Consider the following 24,154-nt stretch of genomic DNA (forward strand, 5'->3'; position numbering starts at 1 on the left):
ATTGATTTATCTACGTTGACTCCACATAAATGTCATCTTCCCGAGGAAATTGTTGTTATATCACTAGCGTGTAGTGATTATACACTACAACAATTGTGGTCTCTAGCAATACTTTTTTAAGCAACATGTGTAAAGTGTTGCTTGAAAGTGGATTTTATGTGTGTTGTCATCACTGTTCTTGCAACACTATATAAACGTTCTATAAAATATTTATGGGAACAATTTTGAAACGTCTATGTGGTAGCTTTTTGACAATATATGACAATTGTCCCCTTAGGAATTTCTAGGAACATTTTTCAATTGCTACCTTTAAAAAATTTAAACCTGATGAGATTTTTTGCTAGATAAATTATTTCAATTACATATTTAAATATTAAATTTTTATTAAAATTTAAAGAAAAGTTTATTAACTCGTAAACAAAACAAAATTATTCTTATTAATTATTATCATTCTTGCATTTTTGAGTTTCTACTTGCGGTTCTATTTTTGCCCAATTCTATTTTTGTTTGCATTTATGTGATTTTGTTTTGCGTGCATTTTATGTTTATGTTTTGTTTCTATTCGCGAGTTCTGTTTCATCATTATTTTTGTTTTTATTTTACTATGCACCAAGGTAACAATGAAGATGATGATGAATTATTTTAAGATGACGATGAAGGCGATGAATTTGAAGAGAACGACATATAAGACAAATTTGAAGAGGACGATGTAGATGATAAATATGAAGAAGACACACTTGAATGATTTAGATTATGATTTTTTGAACGATGTTTTTTTTATTAGACATGTACTTGTTTGAAGTATCAAAACTTCAACAAACTATATATTTTGTTAGACTCGTACTTTAAGTATTAAATTTTATTAATTATTTTATAACTTGTTTACTACCATTTATTTGAATACAACTTTGTTAATAATTTGTGTTAAATTTGCATTATGTTTTCCTTGGTTCAATTTGTGTATGTCATTAAATTGATTATATAAACATTAATTTATTATCATAAAATAATGGCAAAATATATTTGAATTAAAATAATAGAAAAATAAAAATTTATTTTACATATATAAATACAGTTTAAAATTGTTGCCTTTAAGCTATATCAACATTTTATCAATGTTCTTGTTGTGTTGTTTTAAGGCAACACTTATCCATTATTGCCATATCTGACAATAATTGATAAATGTTGCCTTAGACGCATTGAAAAATTGTTCCATATTCCTATAGTTTAGACAATATTTATAAATAGTGTTTCAAAAAGTGCGAGAAAAATGTTGCCAAAGGTAATAGGCAACACTCGCATATGAGACGCCAAAAAATGTTGCTTATACTCTTTGGCAACATTTTTTCGTGTTTTGGCAACAGTTTTTAAATGTTGTTAAAAAGCAAAAGCGTTGTAGTGTTATAGACAAACTAATCTATAAAATATTTAAATTTTATCAAATAATTGATTAACATTGTGAAGATATTGACGTGGGATCAACATGGAAAGATCAAATATTCAATTAAGATGTCACATTATAATACTTAAGATAAAAGTTTATACAGACTATAATTATTTTATAATTTTAAATATATATTTACCAATTTAAAAAATTCTGAAACTAAATTGATCGATGCATACAATTTCAAGGACCAATTGTCTATTTACTCTCCAAATAATTGAGTGATGTATACTACCTATTAATTGTATTTTTTAATTAATAGAGAATTTATTATTTCATTGTTATCACATCATTATTTTTGTTTTTATTTTACTATGCACCAAGGTAACAATGAAGATGATGATGAATTATTTTAAGATGACGATGAAGGCGATGAATTTGAAGAGAACGACATATAAGACAAATTTGAAGAGGACGATGTAGATGATAAATATGAAGAAGACACACTTGAATGATTTAGATTATGATTTTTTGAACGATGTTTTTTTTATTAGACATGTACTTGTTTGAAGTATCAAAACTTCAACAAACTATATATTTTGTTAGACTCGTACTTTAAGTATTAAATTTTATTAATTATTTTATAACTTGTTTACTACCATTTATTTGAATACAACTTTGTTAATAATTTGTGTTAAATTTGCATTATGTTTTCCTTGGTTCAATTTGTGTATGTCATTAAATTGATTATATAAACATTAATTTATTATCATAAAATAATGGCAAAATATATTTGAATTAAAATAATAGAAAAATAAAAATTTATTTTACATATATAAATACAGTTTAAAATTGTTGCCTTTAAGCTATATCAACATTTTATCAATGTTCTTGTTGTGTTGTTTTAAGGCAACACTTATCCATTATTGCCATATCTGACAATAATTGATAAATGTTGCCTTAGACGCATTGAAAAATTGTTCCATATTCCTATAGTTTAGACAATATTTATAAATAGTGTGTCAAAAAGTGCGAGAAAAATGTTGCCAAAGGTAATAGGCAACACTCGCATATGAGACGCCAAAAAATGTTGCTTATACTCTTTGGCAACATTTTTTCGTGTTTTGGCAACAGTTTTTAAATGTTGTTAAAAAGCAAAAGCGTTGTAGTGTTATAGACAAACTAATCTATAAAATATTTAAATTTTATCAAATAATTGATTAACATTGTGAAGATATTGACGTGGGATCAACATGGAAAGATCAAATATTCAATTAAGATGTCACATTATAATACTTAAGATAAAAGTTTATACAGACTATAATTATTTTATAATTTTAAATATATATTTACCAATTTAAAAAATTCTGAAACTAAATTGATCGATGCATACAATTTCAAGGACCAATTGTCTATTTACTCTCCAAATAATTGAGTGATGTATACTACCTATTAATTGTATTTTTTAATTAATAGAGAATTTATTATTTCATTGTTATCAAGTCTTAAAAATCCCATGTAACTTTTTATATTTGATTGTTGTATCTTTTTAAAGTATTATTTTTAAATTAATACAAAAACAATTTTAGAACTTAAATGAAAAAATAATAATAAATCAATAAAAATTAAATTAAATTTCTTTCCAGTTTTAAATAAAATCAAGAAATTGAATTTCACACCAACTTTATTTTTTTAATTCTATATTTAGCATTGAATAAGTCTACTAGTAAATGTTCGTATAAATGATATAAAAAAATATGGAAAACAACCCAGCTAAATACTTGTTTATATAAATAATTATTGGGAAAATGCATTGATCTCTCGTGAAGTTTTGTTAAATAACACTCACACTCTTTGTCCTTAATTGATTATATCTGACCAGTACTAAAAAATAATAGTTTTTTAGAAGTGTGTTGCCCAATTCCGGGTATGAATTTCAATTCTCAGTAGAGTTTCAGTTTTCATTTTATTTGATTTGAATTACTTTCTTTACTCTACCTTATTATGAATTCATCAAATATAAAAAATAACATTGACATGTAAAAATAATTTAAAAAGGAAAAAAAAAATAAAAAAAATGAATTTTAATTTATTTTAAAATAATTCAAATATTGTAAAATTATAAATTATAATAATTTTAGTAATAGTGGTTGAAAGTGATAGTTGTGGAAGATGATTATTATAACACTAATCGATTGTTGAAGTGGCCACAACAGTCAAAAGAGACAGTTTATAGTTGGTGGTGGTGATCGGAGCGTGACCGACAATGATTGTTGTGGTGGGAGATGGTGATCGGTGGATGTGGTAGTCGTCAGAGATAGGTGGTCGGTGGGGATGGTGATTGGTGGTGGTGGTGGTTAGAGGTGTGTGATCGGTGGTGATGTTGGTAGTCAGAGATGGTAGTGGCGGTGGCCGACAATGCTTCTAGTGGACAAAGGTGGGTGGGTGGTGATGATGGAAGTGATTGAATATGGTGGTTAGTGCTGATGGTGGTTTTTGGAGGTGACTAACCGATGATGGAAAATGGTGGTTTGAGGTCTATGGAAGGTGGGTGGTGGTCATAAACGGTAGTCTGTGGTGGTTGGAAATGGGTGGTTAATGATAATTGTTGAAGATGGTGGTGACGATTGTTAGAGGCGGGTGGCTGAAAATGAATGGTCTGTGATAAATGAGGTGGTCAATTGTGGTCGGTGGTAGTGGTCGGAGGTGGGTGATCAGTGATGGTGGCGGCAGTCGGAGATGGTTGTTAGAGGTAGTGGTGAGTAGTGTTGCTCGATGATTGTTAGATTACTGCTTATTCTAATGATGATGACATGTTAATTTAAAAACAAAAACAAGAATTATAAAATCTATTTTGTTGTTGTTGAGTTTTTAGAAAAAATTATTTTGAAATTAACTAAAATCAACTCAGTCCCATTTTACTTGAACAAATTTTAATTTTGAAATTGATGTTCAAAATCAAAATCCAGAAACTTACAACCACCCTGAATGGAAGCTTAATTTCTTAAAAAATATAAAGTAGCAATATAAATCACAAGGAATGGAGTTTGAATTGTAATCCCTTTTTAAAATGTTAGTTTCTACTTTTGAATTTAAATTAGCTCTCGATCTTGGTTGCAAATAAAAATTCATAACGTTCTAGGTAAGTTAAAAAGCGAATAGAGCAAATTATTTCTTGTTGATCTGTGAGTGAATGAGAAATAAATAAGAATAGAGATAAGAAGATCACACAATGATATATTCTGGTTCACCCAAGGTGAGCTACATCCAACACTCATATTATGTATGTTTTTCCACTAACGTGTTTGTCACAAGAACGTTCTTGCTTTCACACTATCTTTGTTGATCACTTTTGATCAGTTATAGAATTCATCTTTCAACCTTGAAAGGAGTTTTACTATTACCTTTCAACCTTGAAAGGATTTTTACTATTACCTTTCATTCTAGAAAGGATTTTTACAGGTTACCTTTTAATCACTAAAATAATTTTTACAACATACTCAATCTATCTTAAGAGATAGACTTGAGTTTCAAATGATGTGTATGATAAAATATTTTAGGATCAAAATCTAATCAACACTTGTTTGAGATTGATTGTCAGCAATAACTCAATATAGAGATCCTTGAATATAGTAAGAGAAAACTAGAATTTTTGCTTGATTGAAAAGCTTTTTTTTTTTTTTTTTTTGCGTGAGTATGATTGTTTAAGTATTAGAATGATTGCACTGAAAATTCTTGCTATTGTTTTCATTTTGATGTTCTTACAGAGAAAGTTACAAAAGACTCATTATAGCCATTGCTAATCTTGAAGAGAATGTCTGTTCAGAGTGAGATCTAATAGGCATGTGTGTTGTTCAATCCATAGCGTTCTTCTTTGAAACCATAATGTTCTATTAAGACAAACTCTCGATTTAAGTTTTGATAAAAATAAACAAAGGTTAATTAAGAATGTTAATTATGATTCTAAATATCATGTTAATTTAACTTGTGCTTTTAAGTGGATTAATTCAGAGATATGACTCAATCAAAACAAAGAAATCAGATAAAAATTAAACAGATAAGAAAATAGAACATTCTAGACAAAATATGTGAAAACGAAGAATGTTTTCCAGGATCAAGATTGATCATCACATCCTTAATATCAATCAATCTCCATTAGTTTAAAGAAGATTCTGCCTCAAGAATTTACACTTAAGTTATGTGTACTTAACAAGGATCAAGTAGGATCCATTCTAATCAAAAGAACCATTCGAATCACAAAGAGAAAAGGTCATGAATCAAGCAAGTTGAAACAAGTCCGAACCTTCTCCATCTTGACTGTCAAGAAAGTTAAACAATCTTGAATTGTACAAGACATCCAAATTAATTAGGAAAACATCCTAAATGATTAAGATTGAACCTCCAGATTGATCATCAATCTCAAGAAAGTTCAAAGACTAGAACTCCAAATTGATTTCAGAATTTTCACTAAAATTCTGCAGAAGTTCATCATCAACAAAGACATCAACAAATATATCTGAAGTATAAAGGATCATTAAACACAAGAGAAATCTGATCAAGAACAAAGAAATCAGCCCAATCAATAGAGTTCAAAAGTATTCAAAAGGCTGAAATGTTTTTATTCATATATATTGGTTTTGATCAAAATTAATAGAGTATTACCAACAACTCTTTTGACCATTATTAATTGCTCTAAAACGCATATAAAAGAAAGGCCAATGCTCAGAGAAATTGCAGAAGTTCAAGTGCTAACAAGTCTCATAAAATCAATCACATTCACGTACTTGAAATTCTCACTTTCTTAAGAAAGAATCAGTTCTAATTATATTTCAATACTCTGTTATTATTGTACTAAATTATTTGTAAAGAATCGAATCTCAAACAAGAGTTGAGACATCTCAAATTCTATCTAAACAATCTCATTATTATTGTAAAACTCAAACTATAAGAGATTAATATAGTTTGGGTAGATTGTAAGAAATTCTATCAAGGTTGATAGGTGACTTGATTAAATCTCTTTCTGGGTGAAAAGAAATTAAGTTTGTAATAGATTAAGGTTGATCTGAGCTAGGTGCTGTAAAACCAAAAAGGTTCTTTGTTTTGAACACTTAGTGGAAAATCTCACAGTTGTGAGGGTTGGACTTAGCCCTAGTTGGGTGAACCATGATATATCCGTGTGTGGTATTATTTTTCTTATCTCCTTATTTATTAAAGCCTGATTAATCATTTAAGTTAAAAACATAAACTGAATTTCTGATTTGAACTTCTCCGTTTTCTGGTAAAAACCAAGAACGTTATCTGTTTTTTGTTTTCTTAACCAAGATCATTCTTCAGTTAAATCCATAAGTTTTTTCAGGAATTTTTAAATAGGAACATTTACAATTTAAACCCCATTTTCTTGTAAATCGACATTGCTATTTCACGTTCTTGGTTCTGTGTTGTATGGAAAATGTGGATGAGTGATTTAATAGCTATCTAGTGTCAATTGTTTATCTCAAAGGCCTGTCAAGCTTTCTGCAAAAAGTGCAGCAGTACTGTCATTTCGTTCTTGTTCACAACTCATCAACCTAGAGATCAATCTGATCATCGATCTGGAGATTGTTTAGGTTCTTTGGATCTCAACTTGAGTTCGAGCTTGAATATAGTTTTGAGTAGTCTTTATATTATTTTATCTTGAGGTTTGAACTATGGAGAATAATTTGTTTTAGCTTTATTGGCAAACCAGAATAATCATTTTGATAAACCAAAATGATCTTCTAATTAATTTCTAGTTCAGTTAAGACATGATGTTCTTTAATTTTTTTTCATGATGAGATAGTTGATTGTTGTATGAATGTATTTGATCACTTATCTTTGAATAAATAACTCAAAAACACAAGTTAAGTAACAACATAACCAAAATCATGATTATAGATTAATTAACTTGTTTGTTTATTTTCAAAACACTTGATTTGAAATTTTGCCTCAACAAAATGCTTAATTAAACACTCATAATTTAGTCGACTCTAAATTGTTTACTATTTCGTTTGTTATTGTGCATTCAATTATTCGATTAGTCTTTAACCATATTATTTTATCCATTGATCATAATTGTTCTTAATCGGTAATGTTACTTCAAACTTCTGTTTTATTCTTATGTTATAGAAAATCTATCTTCTAGGGTATTAATTATATTCCATTTAAATATTTGTGTAAAAAACAACAAAGAGCCATACGTTCTGCAATACAAGTTAGTAAGTTATGAAATTGTTGATTAAGGTATGAAGTGAATTTAACTCTTAACATAATTACCTTTGTCTCTTATTGTAAGTCCTACTGTCTTTTTCACATATATTAAGAAAAACAAGTAATGAATTTAATGTGTTGATGTTACTAAGATACCCTTTGTACATAGTAATGTATCCAATTTGATTTTTTGTTTTTCAAAATAAATGAATAATATTAGTAAGGGAAATGGTTAAAAAAATAAATAAATGCAACTAGTAACTTAAAAGAATGATTATATTTAGGGACAAATATTGTACTAAATAGATGAATTAGTATTTTTTACACATTCACTAAACTTCGAACGCTAATCCTTTAACTTCTTCTACCTTATTTTAGAGATGTATTTCTTAGAATGTTTTGTCCTTAAAATTGTAACGGTAGGAAATTTAATTCTATAAATTTATGAAACAATAAAGTTAGTTTTTAAATTAAAAATCCAATCAATTTAATCTTTCCATAGTGTTTTTCTCAAAATTGACATGTTTGTTTAAGACATATTCACTTGGAACATGCTTCTATAAATTTGTTTAGGATATCTACTAATTTATATTTTATGATATATAGATTCAGCAACCTTATAATTATGTAGAACAAAATAGTGATCAACTAGATTTTATTATCTCACATTATATCTTTTTCTAGCTCTTCTAAGCCTAACAAAGAAAACTACTAGAGTGACAAATCCTGCTATGACCAATGGAACCAACAATTTCTTTGATATTTTAGGATTGTCCTTTTTCCCTTCACTTGTTTCATCTTTACATTCTTTTTGTTCCTCTAACACTTCATCATATGATTCATCAATTTCTTCTATTCCATGTTTTGCTTCCTCATCTTTGTTTGTTGTGCATTGTTCAACTTCTTGTCCTGTTTCAATTTTTGTTGACTCTTGAATATCTATTTTAGAGTCCTTTTTCTTTGTTTTTTCTTCTTCTCTTTCAACTTCAAATTGTTGAGTGCATGATGAGTTTGAAAGCTTTGATTGTTGAGCCACTTCATCTAAGGAATGAAATGGTTCTTTTAGAGGTGCAAATTTATTTAAACCTTTTTGTTCAACCTTATCTTCTTCTTTAGAAATGGTTGCTTCTAGTACATGAATGTTTCTTTCCTCCTCCTTTTCTTCTTCTTCTTCTTCTTCTACTTCTTCTACCTTTGGAATTTCATATTCCAATTTTGGCTTTGTTGATTCATTAGTCTTTTTCTTCTCCACCTTTTTTATTAGAGTTTCTTCCTTTTTATTCAAATCATTTTCTTCTACACCCTTTGGTGTTTGATATGTTTTCTTATAATGCACATATTGTTGACCACTATTCTCTATTAAATTCTTGGCACCTTTCAATTCACACTCATCAAGTGCTTCTTCAAGGACATGTGGTTTAAAACTATCATCATTTCCTTCACTCTCCTCATTGTTTATCTTTGGTGACTCTTTTATTGCTTCAATAACATGTTCTATTTTTCTCTTTTCTTCATTTATTGATTGTTGATTAGCTCCTTCGAATGGTGCAATTTTTGGTGCTTTAATCTCTTGTGTTCCATAATCATTTTGTTCAAGGGGCCTTTGACTTTCCATTTGTGCATTATCATTATTGTTTAGGCTTGCTTCAAGGCATTCTTTTTCTTTCTCATCAATTTCATATTTTATAGGATGAACTTTCTCATTTATTGTTTTCATTGTTTCATGATTTCTTTTTTCTTTATCATCATCAACCTTTTCAATATCACCATCATATATAATTTCACCTTGTTTCTTCAACTTGTCACCATTAACATTTTGAGTTGTTTTGTATTCTTCTCTTTCAACTATTTGACTAACATCTTCAAAAATTTCTGGCTTCAAAGTTTCCCTTTGTTTAGGCTTCATTTCAATCAAATTCTGCATATCTTTTGTAGGATCTTCCCTTTGTAATAATTCTAAAGATGCTTTACATAATAATAATTTATCTTTTTCTTCAACTTCACATTGTTTAGGTGATAATAATGGTTTAACCACTTGTTCTCCAACTTCTTTTTGTTTCTTTGGATTTAAAATATCTTGCTTCATACTTTCATCTTTTGATTCATGTGTCTCCTTGCTTTCAAAATTTGTCTTATGATTATTATCCTTTGCATTCCCATTATATTCAAACTCCTTAAATCCCTTACTTACTATTGTTGAAAATTTTGGATGTTTTTCATTTGGCACATTAAATAAATTTTGACCAACTCTTTCAACTTCACATCCTTGAAGTTCTTCCTTTATTGTAGATTCATTGAAAAACATTTCCTTACCCTTTCTTTTTACAAAAGAATCTTCTTCTATTTGCATGGGAAACTCCTCAGCACTTGTGCTTTCCACATTTCTTCCTTTACTCATCTCTTCTTGCAAATTTTGTTGATCTTTAGCCTTTAATATAATCTTAGGTTGTTCTTCACTTTCTTTTTGTGTTGTATCCTTAGTTATATCATTCGTTGAACTTTCATTTACTTCCACTTGTGTCTTTTCATTTTTCTCTCCTTTTATTTTCTTCTTCACAAATGATACAACTTTTTCACTTTTTTCGTTGATAGTCTCTCGATTCACTATAATAAGCAAAACAAGTCACAAATCATGGTCACTATTATAACCATTTAATGCTATTATTCCTTATACATCTTCATTCAAAAAAATGAATGTGGATAATTGAGTTTATGAGTATAAAATCAGACATTTTAGTAAATTTAACTTATATTATGCATGAAATCTTGAAAATTAATTGTAACTTAACTGAGTTTCTTAATAACTATGAAATACATTATTTATTTATTTTTATAATAGTGAACGAAGTAAGTACCTTTTACTTTCTCTTCGGCTGTTTCCTTTAATCCTTCTCTTGCATCATCTAATGAATCTAACATTTTCATTGAAAAATCTTCTTTTGCAACACTGCTTTCTTGTGATCTTCTTTTACTTATCTCTTCTTGCAAACATTGTTGTAAAATCTTAGGTTTCTTGTTACTTTCTTTTTGTATCGTATCCTTAGTTATATCATTTCTCAAACCTTCACTTTTTTCCACTTCGGTCTTTTCATTTTCATTTTTTTGTCTTTTTACTTTCTTCTCCACAATTGATACAACTTTTGCACTCTCTTTGTTGATAGTGTCTCTAATCACTATTATTAGCAAAATAAAGTCGTAAATCTCGGACATTATTATATCCATTTAATGTTATTATTCCTTATACATCATCCATTTAATTTAATAAAAAACTTAAATGCATTTTCCCCTCAAGTTTTTTAATTGTGTGATTTCTTTTCCCTAATTTCAAATGAGTAATTTTACCCCTCCAAGTTTTCCAATTGTGCAATTATATCCACTTGCGATTGTAGTCCGTTACATTTACCAGTTTTCTAATTTCATAGTCCCCCACTCTTATTTTTTAAAAATAAATTATTGACGTGACATTATTTAATTTAAATAATAATTAAAAATAACAGGTCACATATCAAACATCTATTTAAATTTATTCATCAAAATAATTGTTTTGATGATTCGGGTCCATTTGAAATAAAATATAAAAACTCAAATAAATGAAGGAATATATTTTCACTAATCTTAGAATTACGTTCTCCCCTATGAGAACGAGTAAGTAATGAGATGTTTACATTCTCCCTTATGTTAGTTTGCAATTCTGTATTTTTTAAGGAGTTTGAATTACTCAATTTTAGATTTTTATTTAAAATTTAGTGTATCTAATAAATTGTTATATATTATTTTTGGAGGTTCTAATTCTACAAGTTCTTGTTTTCTTTAGATTAATGAAAATACATTCTTTAATTAATTTGACTTTCTTTTTATTTCAAATGTACCCAAATTATCATAGCAATTATCTTGATAAATAAATTTGAAGTATTTTTTAACACGTGACATGCTATTATTTTTTTATAATTACTTTCTAAATTAAATAATGCTACATCAGAAGATTAAAAAAAAGAGTGGGGAGCTATGAAGTCAGAAAGGGATAAATGTGGGGGTCAAACTCACTCTTTTGAAACTATAGGAGAAGCAAAATGACACAATTGGGAAACTTGGGGTAAAATCACTTATTTAAATTATAGGGGGCAAAATTGCAGAATTGATAAACTTGAGAGGGGAATTTGCATTTAAGCCTTAAAAAAATTAATGTGGAAAGTTGAGCTTATGACATTAAAATTAGACAAATTAGTAAATTTGATTAATATTTTACATGAAATCAAGAAACTTAATTCTAGTTAACTGAATTTTTTAATAACCGTGAAAAGTACTATTTTTTTCTTCTTCATATAAAAGTGAATGAAGTGAATACCTTTTATTTTCTCATTTGTTGTTTCCTTTAATTGCTCTCTTGCATCATCCGGTGAATCTAAAGATACAACTTGTTCACTCTCTTCATTCATATCCCATCTAGTCACTATTATTAGCAAAATAAGATTGCAAATCATTTCTCACAATTAAAAAAAAAATGTAAAAATGAAATAGAGATAATACTACTTTTACCTAATTATTCTAGTGAGGTATTGGTGTCTTATCAATATTATTAATGCACAATAGAAGAATTTGCATTGAACGAGATGCAAGTAGTATTGTGCAAATAAACAATAAGAAAAAGTGCATTGAACATTGAAAAAATTATTTATTTTGGAACAATTTTTTTTACAAATGAGTCACTTATAGTAGGACAATAAGAGTATCTTTTTTGCTTATAATAATGAACGAATTGAATACCTTTTGTTTTCTCCTTTGTTGCTTCCTTTAATCCCTCTCTTGCATCATTAGGTGAATCTATCATTTTAGTTGGAAAGTCTTCTTTTGCAACCTTGTTTTCTTGTGATATTCCTTTCTTCATCTCTTCTTGAAATTTACATTCATCTAGTAAACAAGAAGAATTATTACGAGTATCTTCTTTTAATCTCCTTTTTTTTAAACATAGGTAAATTATTATGGAACAAAAGGAGTACCTTTTATTTTCTCCATCCTTGTCTCATTTAGTGAATCTAATATTTTTATTGGAAAATCTTCTTGAGAAACCTTGATTTCTTGTGATCCTCCTTTACTCATCTCTTCTTGTAAACAACATTCATCTAGCGAATAAGCAGGCAAATTATTACCTACATTTAATTACTATTTTTTTTACAAATAGGTCAATTAATACTAAGGAAAGGTGGTACCTTTAATTTCCTCCATCCTTGTATCATCTAGTAAAACAAACATTTTCTTTGGAAAATCTTCTTTTGCAGCATTACTTTTGTGTGATCTTCCTTCACTCATCTCTTCTTTAAAATAACAATCACATGGAGAATTTATTAAGTCAATTATTACAAAGAGAGTAACTTCACTTAATCTCTATTTTTTTTTTTACAAAAGATCAATTATTATGGATCAAAAAGAGTACTTTTTATTTTCTCCATCCTTGTATCCTTTGATGAATCTAAGTTTTTCATTGAAAAATTCCCTAGTGCAGTTGTGTTTTCTTGTGATCTTCCTTCACTTATCTCTTCTATAAAATAACATTCATCCAATGAATAAGAAGGTCAATTATTACAAAGGGAGTATCATCCTTTAAACACAATTTTTAGTAAAAATAGGTTAATTATTATGAAATAAATGGGGTACCTTTAGTTTTCTTCATCATTGTATCATTTGGTGAATCTAATATTTTCTTTGAAAAATCGGAAACCATACTTTGTGGTGATCTTTCTTTACTCATCTCTTCTTGAAAATAAAAATCCTCTAAAGAATAAGTAAGTCAATTATTACAAAGAGAGTACCTTTCATTAATATCTATTTTTTATTTACAAAAGGTCCATTATTGGGTTTATGACATGAAAATGAATAATTTAGTAACTTTGACTTAAATTAATCGTATTTAATTGAATTCCCTTTAACCGAGAATAATAGTTTTTGTTGTTGTTGCTTATAACAGTGTACAAAGTGAGTACCTTTTAATTTCTTCTCTATTGTTTCCCTTGATCTCTCTTTTGAGTCATCATCTGAATCTATCATTTTCATTAAAAAACCTTCTTTTGCATCCTTACTTTCTTGTGATATACCTTTACTCATCTTTTCTTGCATGCATTGTTGATCTTTAGCCTTTATTAGAATCTTAGGTTCCTCCTCACTTTCTTTTTGTGTTGTATCCATAGTAATATCATTACTCAAACCTCCATTTGCTTCAACCTGTGTCTTGTGATTTTTCTCTTCCATTACTTTCTTCTTCTCAAATGATACAATTTTTGCATTTTTTTCTTTGATACTCCCTCTAGTCACTATTATTAACAAAACAAAGCCGCAAATCTCAATCAATATGATAACCATTTAATATTATTATCCCTTATACAACCTTCATTTAATTTTAAAAAAATTACTGTGGATAGTTCAATTTCTGACATTAAAATTGGACAATTTATAAATTTGACTAATATTATACAAAAAATTCAGAAAATTATTTACACTTAATTGAATTTCTCAATAATTGTGAAAATTGTATTTTTTGTTTATAATAGCGAACAAAGTGAGTACCTTCTATTTTCTCATTTATTGTTTCTTTTAATCCCTCTATTGCATCAACTGACGAATCTAATATACTGATTGGAAAATATTCTTCTGCAGACTTCTTGTCTTGTGATTTTCTTTTACTCATATCTTCTGAAAAATAACCTTTATCTAGTTAATATGATAATAAATTATTACAAAGAGAGTACTTCCCATTTATCTCCATTTTTGTGACAAACTGGTCAATTATTATAGATTGAAGGGAATACCTTTTATTTTCTCCTTCTTTGTATCATCGAGTGAATCTAACATTTTCATTGGAAAATCTTCTTGTAATCTTCCTTTACTCATATCTTCTTAAACATAGCATTCATATGGTGAAAAAGAAGGTCAATTATTATAAAGGTAGTACTTTTGATAACACTGGTAATCAAAATTAAAGAAACGAAAGAATGAATCAAGAATCAATACCCTAACCCAGAATCAATGTGATTCTGATTAGGTTTTAGTATGGAACTTTATTGAATTGAATAGAATGGAAGGGATGAAGGAATTACAGAGGATCCCGCGATCGTGTTCTGGTTCCACAACCAGTGATAATTTTCCCAATCTCTAACTAACTCTCAATTAGAACTAACATTCTATTTATAGTATTCTTAACTGCTAACTGTTTTTGTACAACTGTCAGAGAATTACAATTAGGAAGGTTTCAACCAAACCTTCCTATTCCCTCTTCTATATACATTTTTAATAATAGGCTTTGGCCTAATCGTATCAATACCCTCCCCTAAAAGAAATAACTTGTCCTCAAGTGGAAAATCTGGGAAGTTTTCTTGTATTGTAGCAGCCAATTCTCAAGTGCATTCATGTAGAGGAAGATCCTTCCATTTTACCAAGACTTCAACATGACCTTGATTAACTTCTCTGCTGTCAGTAATGTCTTCTGGTTGTACTTGTAACTCCAATTCTTCATTCAGCATAGGGGGTAAAGGTTGAGGTTGTTGCTGAGGTTTCAGAGCCTTCTTTAATAAGGACACATGGAAAACAAGGTGAATTTTAGAATGGGCAGGTAGAGCTAACTTGTAGGCGACAGTACCCACCCTTGTGACCACCTGGTATGGACCATAAAATCTAGGAGCAAGCTTAGCGTAAGGTCTTGAAGCTAAAGACTTCAATTTATATGGTTGTAGTTTGAGATAAACCCAATCCTCCACTTGAAATTCTACTGCCCTTCTATGCTTGTCAGCCTGTTGTTTCATGTGATTTTGAGCTTTAGTTAAGTTGGCTTTCAATTCTTCTATTATAGCATCTCTATGGAGAAACATCTGATTTACTTCTTCCACTTTAGAAGGAACAGCACCTGCTTTCAACAGTGTAGGAGAATCCCTACCATACAAAGCTCTAAAAGGAGTCATTCCCGCAGAACTGTTGTAATTTGAATTGAACCAAAACTCTGCCCAATGTATCCAATCTAACCATTGCTTTGGTTTAGGCCCTACAAAGCATCTAAGGTATGTCTCCACACATCTATTAGCCACTTCAGTTTGGCCATCTGACTGTGGGTGATAAGAAGTGCTCAACTTCAGTTGGGTACCAACCATTTTAAACAATTCTTTCCAAAACTAGCTGAGAAATAAAGGATCCCTGTCAGAAACTATAGTAGTTGGGAACCCATGTAACCTAACCACTTCTTTCAAAAAGACAGTAGCTACATCTTTAGCTGAATAAGGATGTCCTAGTGTAAGGAAATGTGCATATTTTGTTAGTCTATCAATGACTACAAATATGGTATCCTTACCTTTAATTTTAGGAAGGCCTCCTATAAAATCCATTGAAATATCCATCCAAACTTGTGTCGGTATTGGTAGAGGTTGCAACAAACCAGCAAGGGCTAATGTAGAGTACTTATTTTTCTGACACACTTCACATCTCTCAACAAAATCCTTGATGTCTTCCTTCATAGCTTCCCAAAATAAGAAACTAGCAATCTTCTTGTAAGTTCTGAAATGTCCTGAATGGCCTTCCATAGGTGTCTCATGGCATTCAGCCATAATAACAGGAATTCTGTTTGACAATTTAGATACCACCAATCTGTCCTTATAGTACAAAATGCCCTTCTTCAAATGGAAATCTGGGTGTGTGGTAGGAGCAATGATTAAATCTTGTATGACTTTTAACCACTTTGGATCTTGCTGCAATTCTTGAATCCAGGATTCAGATTCTGCCACTGTCAATATAGAAATGGCAGCATACATCATTCTCCTAGAAAGAGCATCAGCCACAAAATTTTCAGTCCCTGGTTTGTATTCGATTTCAAAATCCAATCCCACTAACTTCACAGCCCATTTGAATTGTTCATCAGAAAATAACCTTTGTTCTGTTAAAAACTTCAAACTTTTCTGATCTGTTTTGATAATAAAATGCCTCCGCATCAAATAATGTCTCCATTTTTTAATGGCTTGGACCAAAGCCATTAATTCTCTCTCATAAACAGATTTTTGTTGAGCCCTTAAGGAAAGCCCTTTACTCCAAAATGCTAAAGGCCTTCCCTCTTGCATCAAAACTGCCCCTAGACCTTTGTTGGAAGCATCAGTTTCCACTATAAATTCCTTATTAAAATCGGGTATTGCCAACATTGGTAGAGATACCATAGCAGCCTTCAACTTTTCAAAAGCAGATGTAGCCTCTGCAGTCCAACTGAAAGAATCTTTCTTGAGTAAATCTGTCAGAGGTTTTGCTATCTTGCCATAATTCTGAATAAACCTTCAATAATAACCTGAGAACCCTAAGAACCCTCTCAACCCTGTTATATTCCTTGGTTGCGGCCAAGACTTCATAGCTTCCACTTTGGAACAGTCAGCAGAAACACCATCTCCTGAAATGATGTGGCCCAAATACTTAATACTTGTTTGACCAAAACTGCATTTCTTGAGGTTTGCCTTCAACTTATTCTCAGTTAACACTGTTAAGATGACTTGTAAATGGTCGTTATGGGATTCCAAATCAGGGTTGTATATTAAAATGTCATCAAAAAACACTAGTGTGAATTTCCTCAAATATGGTTTCAAGATCTCATTCATCAAAGCTTGAAACGTGGATGGGGCATTAGTGAGTCCAAAAGGCATAACTAAGAATTCATAATGCCCCTCATGAGTCCTAAATGCTGTCTTCTCGACATCTTCCAATCTCATCCATATCTGATGATAACCTGACTTCAAGTCAAGTTTAGAAAAAACCTTTGCTCCTCCCAATTCATCTAACAACTCTTCAATTATAGGAATTGGAAATTAGTTTGGAATGGTGACCTTGTTGAGTGCCCTATAATCCATACAAAATCTCCAACCTCCATCTTTTTTCTTCACTAGAATGATAGGGCTAGAATAAGGGCTAATATTGTTTCTGATCACCCCAGCATCTAACATTTCAGCTACAAATTTCTCAATTTCTGTTTTCTGAAAATGAGAACATTTGTAAGGCCGAATGTTGGGTATTTCAGCTCCCTCCTTCAGTTTGATAGCATGATCATGCTTTCTAAAAGGGGGTAACCCCTCGATATCTTCGAACACTTCTTGGTGTTGCTCTAGGATCCTCTTCAATGCTTCTGGAACCCTTTCTTCTTTCTGTTTACTTCCCTCTTCTGTCACACAGTGTAACAATAGCCCTTCCCCCTCTTGTAACAGAATTTGCCTGAAAGCTCCATAGGACAGCTCTGTCTTTGTTAATGCAGGATCTCCTGCTATTGTGATTCTAGAACCTCCTCTCATAAGGGTTAGCTCCATTCTGCCAAAGTCAACCTTTACTTCTCCCAAACTAGCTAACCAGTCTAAACCCAACACTAGGTCCACTCCTTTTAATCCAAACAAATAGAAGTCTTGAATAACTTCTAATTGTTGTAAATATAGTTTGAGCTGAGTACATTTTCCTCTATTTTGAACTTTATGGCCATCTCCCACTTCTACTACATAGGCTGGAGTGTCGTCTACTTTCAGTTTCAACCTGTCCACTGAATCCTTTGCAATGAAATTGTGTGATGCACCACAATCTATCAATATCACAACAGGTTGATCTTTTATTATTCCTCATACCTTCCATGATTTACTAGTTGTGAGTCCTGTCATTGAGTACATTGATAATTGCAAGGAATTTAGTGTCTCTATCTCATCTATATTAAAGGGTTCATCACACCTAAAACATAACCCTTTTTCTCTCTTTTCCCTCATTTCATCACTAGTCAACTTCTTATACTCCCCCTACTTCTTATACTTCCCCCACTCACACTTCCTACAGAGGACCCTTCTCTTTTACTACTAGTGGCTGTCTGTGGTTCTACAGTGACAACTTTACTATAATTGTTGTTTCTATAGGACCCTGAAAATTTGGTGTTACGCATATAGAGCCTCTTTGTTACTACTGAATTCTTTTGTTCAATGAGAATCACCTTTTGAATTACCTTAGTTAAGGTTTTCAGCTCATATAACCTCACTTTCACCCTAATTTCTTCATTTAATCCATTAAGAAATATGCCTTTGACAAAATCTTGGTCAATTACTTTCAAAGCCCCCACATATTTCTCAAATTCCTCCACATATTCATCAACACTTTTTTCTTGTTTTAAAGAAAGTAACAACTCATAAAGGTTTTGTATCATGGAAGACTGAAAATGTCTTACCACAGCAATTTTGAAGCTTTCCCAAGTGGGAGACAATTTACAACGTTCCCACCACTGGTACCAGCTGATGGCTCTTCCTTATAAGGCAACCATGGTGGCCTACATCTTTTCTTCATTAGTGACATCCCTGAGAAGAAAATATCGCTCTAATTTCTAGACCCATCCAAAGGCATCTTCCCCAGAAAAAACTGGAATTTCCAGTTTTCTCCACCTATCATGATTTCTGTGTTGTGGGCGACTGTGGTGTTCTTCCTCGTTCTCATTTTCGTCTCCCATGGAAGCATTTTCTCCATTAATCCCTAATTTGGTTGTTATCGCCTCTAACAACGTCTCTGTCCTCCTCAATCGCGTCTCATTCATCTTTATACGATTGCGCATATCTTCTCGTTCTTGACGTAATTCTTCACGTTCTTGGGTCCAGTTTTCATCTTCTCTAGCCATCCTCCTTGTAACAACCATAAGCAAATTTGGCAGCAGCGTGTGAGATCCCAAACCCTCGGGCACCCAGAGTTTGCTCTGATACCAATGATAACACTGGTAATCAGAATTAAAGAAACGAAAGAATGAATCAAGAATCAATACCCTAACCCAGAATCAATGTGACTCTAATTAGGTTTTAGTATGGAACTTTATTGATTTGAATATAATGGAAGGGATGAAGGAATTACAGAGGATCCCACGATCCTGTTCTGGTTCCACAACCAGTGATAACTTTCCCAATCTCTAACTAACTCTCAATTAGAACTAACATTCTATTTATAGTATTCCTAACTGCTAACTGTTTTTGTACAGTTGTCAGAGAATTACAATTAGAAAGGTTTCAACCAAACCTTCCTATTCCCTGTTCTATATACATTTTTAATAATAGGCTTTGGCCTAATCGTATCAACTTTACTTTAACCTCAATTTTTTCTTTACAAATAAGTGAATTATTATGAAACGAAGAGGTACCTTTAATTTTCTTCATATTCGTATCTTTTGGTGAATCAAAATTTTTCTTTGGAAAATCTTTATTTGTTGCCTTACTTTCTTGTGAACTTCCTTTACTCATCTCTTCTTGAAAAAACCAATATTATGAAGAATGAGTATAGGTTACTTATTACAAACGGAGTACATTCCCATGTTTTACAAATTGATCAATTTTTATGAAAGAAAAGTACTACCTTTTATTTTCTCCATTCTTGTATCATCATGTGAATCTAATATTTTCAATGGAAAATCTTTTTTTGCATCCGTGTTTTCTTGTGATCTACTTTTACTTATCTTTTCTTGCAAACATTGTTGATCTTTAGCCTTTATTAGAATCTTAGGTTCCTCCTCACTTTCTTTTTGTATTGTGTGTTTAGTTATATCATTTCTCAAACCTCCATTTGCTTCCACTTGTGTATTGTCATTTTTCTCTTCCATTACTTTCTCATTCTCCAATGATACAACTTTTGCATTCTCTTCGTTGATACACCCTTTAGTCATTATTATTAGCAAAACGAAGTCGCAAATCTCAGTCACTATGATAAACATTTAATATATGACTTGTTTGTTTAAATTAAAAAAAAAAGAGTTTTATAGTATTTTATCTTTTTGTTATAATATTTTTTAAAAAGACTTTTAAAAATAATAGTTCAAATGAAAAATTAGTTTAAATAGTTTATCTTAAAATATTATTTTAATTATTTTATTTATTTGTAACAATGTTTTTTGGATAACGAAATTTCAACAAATAATTAAAATGAAAAACTATTTTTAAAAGCTATTCGAAAAAATTATTTTTGAAAAATACATTTTTCAAAAATGTGACTTTTATCATATTAAAATATCTAATAATTAATATCTAAATTATTGAATGTCAAAATTACTTTTTTTTAATCGATAACAAATGAATATAATACAACTTCTACTATTTTTAAGTAAATTATCATGAAAATCATTTTTTAAATAAAAAGAAAAAATTACTTTTTAAAAATCATAAAAATTACTTTTTAAAAATCATAAACAAGCGGACCTAATATTGTTCCTTATAAATCCTTCATTTAATTTAAAAATATATATTTGGCATAATTGAGTATTTGACATTAAAATTGAACAATTTTATAAATTTAACTTATATTTTATATGAAATCTAAAAATTATTTATATTTAATTGAATTTCTTAATAACTATGAAAAGTTGCATTTTTGATGTATAATAGTGAACGAAGTGAGTAGCTTTTATTTTATCCTCTATTGTTTCCTTTAATTCTTCCCTTGCAACATCTAACGAATCTAACATATTCATTGAAAAATATTCTTTTGCAACCTTGCTTTCGGGATATTTTTTAACTCATATTTTCTAAAAAAACAATCTTAATCTGTTGAATATGATGGTAAATTTTTAAGATGGGAGTACCTACTTTTGATCAACATTTTTTGACAAAGAGTTCAATTATTATTGATTGAAGGAAATACCTTTTATTTTCTCCATCTTTGTATCATTGAGTGAATCTAACGTTTTTATTGAAAAATTACCTCGTGCAGCCTTATTTTCTTGTGATTTTCCTTTACTCATCTCTTCTTGAACATAGCGTTCATCTGGTAAATAAAGAGGTCAATTATTACAAAAGTAGTATCTTACTTTAACCTCAATTATTTTTTACAAATAGGTGAATTATTATGAAACAAATGGGTACCTTTAATTTTCTCTATATTTGTATCTCTTGCTGAATCAAAAAAATTCTTTGAAAAATCTTCATATGTTGTCTTACTTTCTTGTGAACTTCTTTCACTCATCTCTTCTTGAAAATAAAAATCATGTGAAGAATAAGTATAGGTCCATTATTACAAACAAAGTACATTCCTTCAATATCCATTTTTTTTTACAAATAGGTCAATTTTTATGGAAGGAATGTAGTACCTTTTATTTTTTCCATCTTAGTATCATCATGTGAATCTAACATCTTCATTGAAAAATTTTCTTTTGCATCCTTGCTTTCTTGTGATCTATCATTACTCATCTCTTCTTGCAAACATTTTTTATCTTTAGCCTTTATTAGAATCTTAGGTTCTTGCTCACTTTCTCTTTGTGTTGTAGTCTTAGTTATTTCATTTCTCAAACCTCCATTTGGTTCCACTTGTGTGTTGTCATTTTTCTCTTCCACTATATTCTTCTTCTTAAATGTAACAACTTTTTCACTCTCTTGGTTAATACTCTGTTTGATCACTATTATAAGCAAAACAAGGTTTTATATCTTGATCACTGTTTTAATCATTTAATGATATTATTCTTTATTCATCCTTCATTTAATTAAAAATTAATTAATGTGGACAATTGACTTTATGACATTAAAAATAAACAATTTAGTAACTTTGTCTTTTATTTTACATGAAATGAAATTTTGAAAATTGATTTTCCTTAGCTAAATATCTTAATAACGGTGAAAAGTAGTATTTTTTTTCCTTATAATTGTGGACAAAGTGAGTACCTTTTAATTTCTCCTCTATTTCTTTCTTTAATCCCACTCTTGGATCATATGGTGAATCTGACATTTTCATTGGAAAGTCTTCTTTTGCAACCTTGCTTTCTTGTGATCTTTCTTTACTAATTTGTTCTTGTAAACATTGTTGATCTTTAACCTTTAATAGAATCTTAGGTTCCTCCTGACTTTCTTTTTGTGTTGTATCATTAGTTATATCATTTTTCAAGTCTTCATTTGCGTCCACTTGTATATTTTCATACTTTTGTCCATTTCCTTTCTTCTTCACAAATGATACTACTTTTGTACTCTCTATGTCGATACTTCCTCGGATCTCTATTATCAGCAAAAAAAAGTCACCAATCTTGGTCATTATTATAACAATATAGTGCTATTACTCTTTATGATTAAACAAGTTTGTAGTCCGTATAAATTTTTACTAGTTTGTTTGAGTCATTATAAACAATGTTCTCAACTTTTGGTTCTTTATTTTAAATTAACTATTGCGTATGTTTCGGATAATTTTTTGCAATAATATTTTATACATTATAAAAAATTTCCACAAAAATTTAGAATTTTTTTACAATTGATAAGTAAATAAGAATTTTTAAGTGTCAAAAGCTTTAAAACTCATATTTAATTCATTCTTTTATTAAAAAGTTCTAAATTAGTTCTAAATTTTTGTCAGTAATTTGTTAAACATTACTACAAAAAATAATTCAAAAATTAAAAAGACATTCAAAGATTGATTTAAAATCTAGGACTAAATACAAAAACGAAAAAAATTTAGGGGACTAAAAGTTTATATAGACTAATTACGTATTTAACCCTATTCCTTATACTTCCTTCATTTAATTCAAAAACATTAATGTGGATAATTGAGTTTATGACATTAAAAATGAACAATTTAATAAACTTAATATAAAATTTTCATAGAATCTTAAAAATTAATTGCAGTTAACTGAATTTCTTAATAATAGTGATAAATAGTATTTTTCTTCTTAGAATAGCGAACAAAGTAAGTACCTTTTATTTTCTGCTCAGTTGTCTCCTTTAATCCATCTCTTGCATCATCTTGTGGATTTAACATTTTTATTGGAAAATTTTCTTTTGCCCTCTTGCTTTCTTGTGAACTTCCTTTATTCATCTCTTCTTGAAAATAGCATTCATCAGGATGTGAATTATTACAAAGGGAGTACATTCCTTAAATCTCCTTATTTTTTTTTACAAATAATTTTATTACTGTAGAATGAAAGCTGTATCTTTTATTTTCGGATATTTTTTTTCAATACCCTCTTTTTGAAAAAAAAAAAAACACCAATATACCCCATTTTGATATTAAAACACCAAAATGCATTTTTTTTTTTCAAAATTTTTTTCCCTTACAAGTTGCCATTTGGAATGGCGACTTCCTTAAGGAAGGCCTACTCTCAAAATGGCAACTTCCAATTGGTTTTTTTTTTAAAAACAAAAAAAATTCAATTTTTTTTCGTTAAATTATATATATAAATTAATTATTATAATTCATAAAAATACATAAAAAAAAATAAATAGAAATTTAAATTATGAAAAAAATTTAATAAATCCAAATGGACATTTATAAAATAATTTTTTTGTTAAAAAAATATTTTAATTTTTATTGAAATAACAAAAGTAATATATATATATATATATATCTAATATAATTCATAAAAATAGATAAATAAAAATTTTAAATTACGATAAAATTTTAGGAAATTCAACTTCGAAATGTCAATTTTTAAAAGGTTAGTTTTTTGTAAAAAATAATTATTTCCATTTTTGTTGAAATAACAAAAGTAATATGTATATATAATTAATATAATTCATAAAAATAGATAAATAAAAATTTTAAATTACGATAAAATTTTAGGAAATTCAA

General features: G+C 29.3%; 1 protein-coding gene across 8 annotated transcripts in view; it reads right to left on the reverse strand.

Moving 5' to 3' along the window:
• Nucleotides 1-8,250: 8,250 nt before the first annotated feature.
• The window catches only part of LOC101498391 (uncharacterized), a 19,292-nt gene continuing 3,388 nt past the window's right edge, over nucleotides 8,251-24,154 (reverse strand). The window contains exons 4-21 of one of the 8 annotated variants that reach the window (XM_073364160.1): nucleotides 23,281-23,403; nucleotides 22,264-22,590; nucleotides 21,696-22,001; nucleotides 21,472-21,576; nucleotides 21,311-21,373; nucleotides 19,973-20,269; nucleotides 19,761-19,865; nucleotides 14,410-14,493; nucleotides 14,168-14,293; nucleotides 13,588-13,914; nucleotides 13,262-13,378; nucleotides 13,041-13,145; nucleotides 12,817-12,921; nucleotides 12,607-12,729; nucleotides 12,374-12,517; nucleotides 11,955-12,059; nucleotides 10,465-10,782; nucleotides 8,251-10,213 (exon numbers count right to left, since the gene is read on the reverse strand). In XM_073364160.1, the coding sequence (XP_073220261.1) occupies nucleotides 8,268-10,213; nucleotides 10,465-10,782; nucleotides 11,955-12,059; nucleotides 12,374-12,517; nucleotides 12,607-12,729; nucleotides 12,817-12,921; nucleotides 13,041-13,145; nucleotides 13,262-13,378; nucleotides 13,588-13,914; nucleotides 14,168-14,293; nucleotides 14,410-14,493; nucleotides 19,761-19,865; nucleotides 19,973-20,269; nucleotides 21,311-21,373; nucleotides 21,472-21,576; nucleotides 21,696-22,001; nucleotides 22,264-22,590; nucleotides 23,281-23,403 (4,826 nt within the window). In that variant the 3' untranslated portion in view covers nucleotides 8,251-8,267. Of the gene's footprint in view, nucleotides 10,214-10,464; nucleotides 10,783-11,954; nucleotides 12,060-12,373; nucleotides 12,518-12,606; nucleotides 12,730-12,816; nucleotides 12,922-13,040; nucleotides 13,146-13,261; nucleotides 13,379-13,587; nucleotides 13,915-14,167; nucleotides 14,294-14,409; nucleotides 14,494-19,760; nucleotides 19,866-19,972; nucleotides 20,270-21,310; nucleotides 21,374-21,471; nucleotides 21,577-21,695; nucleotides 22,002-22,263; nucleotides 22,591-23,280; nucleotides 23,407-24,154 lie in introns of all 8 variants that reach the window. The other 7 variants (XM_073364159.1, XM_073364161.1, XM_073364162.1 and 4 more) reach the window with 7 other exon arrangements.

This window comes from Cicer arietinum, chromosome 8 (assembly GCF_000331145.2).
Source record: "Cicer arietinum cultivar CDC Frontier isolate Library 1 chromosome 8, Cicar.CDCFrontier_v2.0, whole genome shotgun sequence".
Taxonomy (NCBI): Eukaryota; Viridiplantae; Streptophyta; class Magnoliopsida; order Fabales; family Fabaceae; genus Cicer; species Cicer arietinum.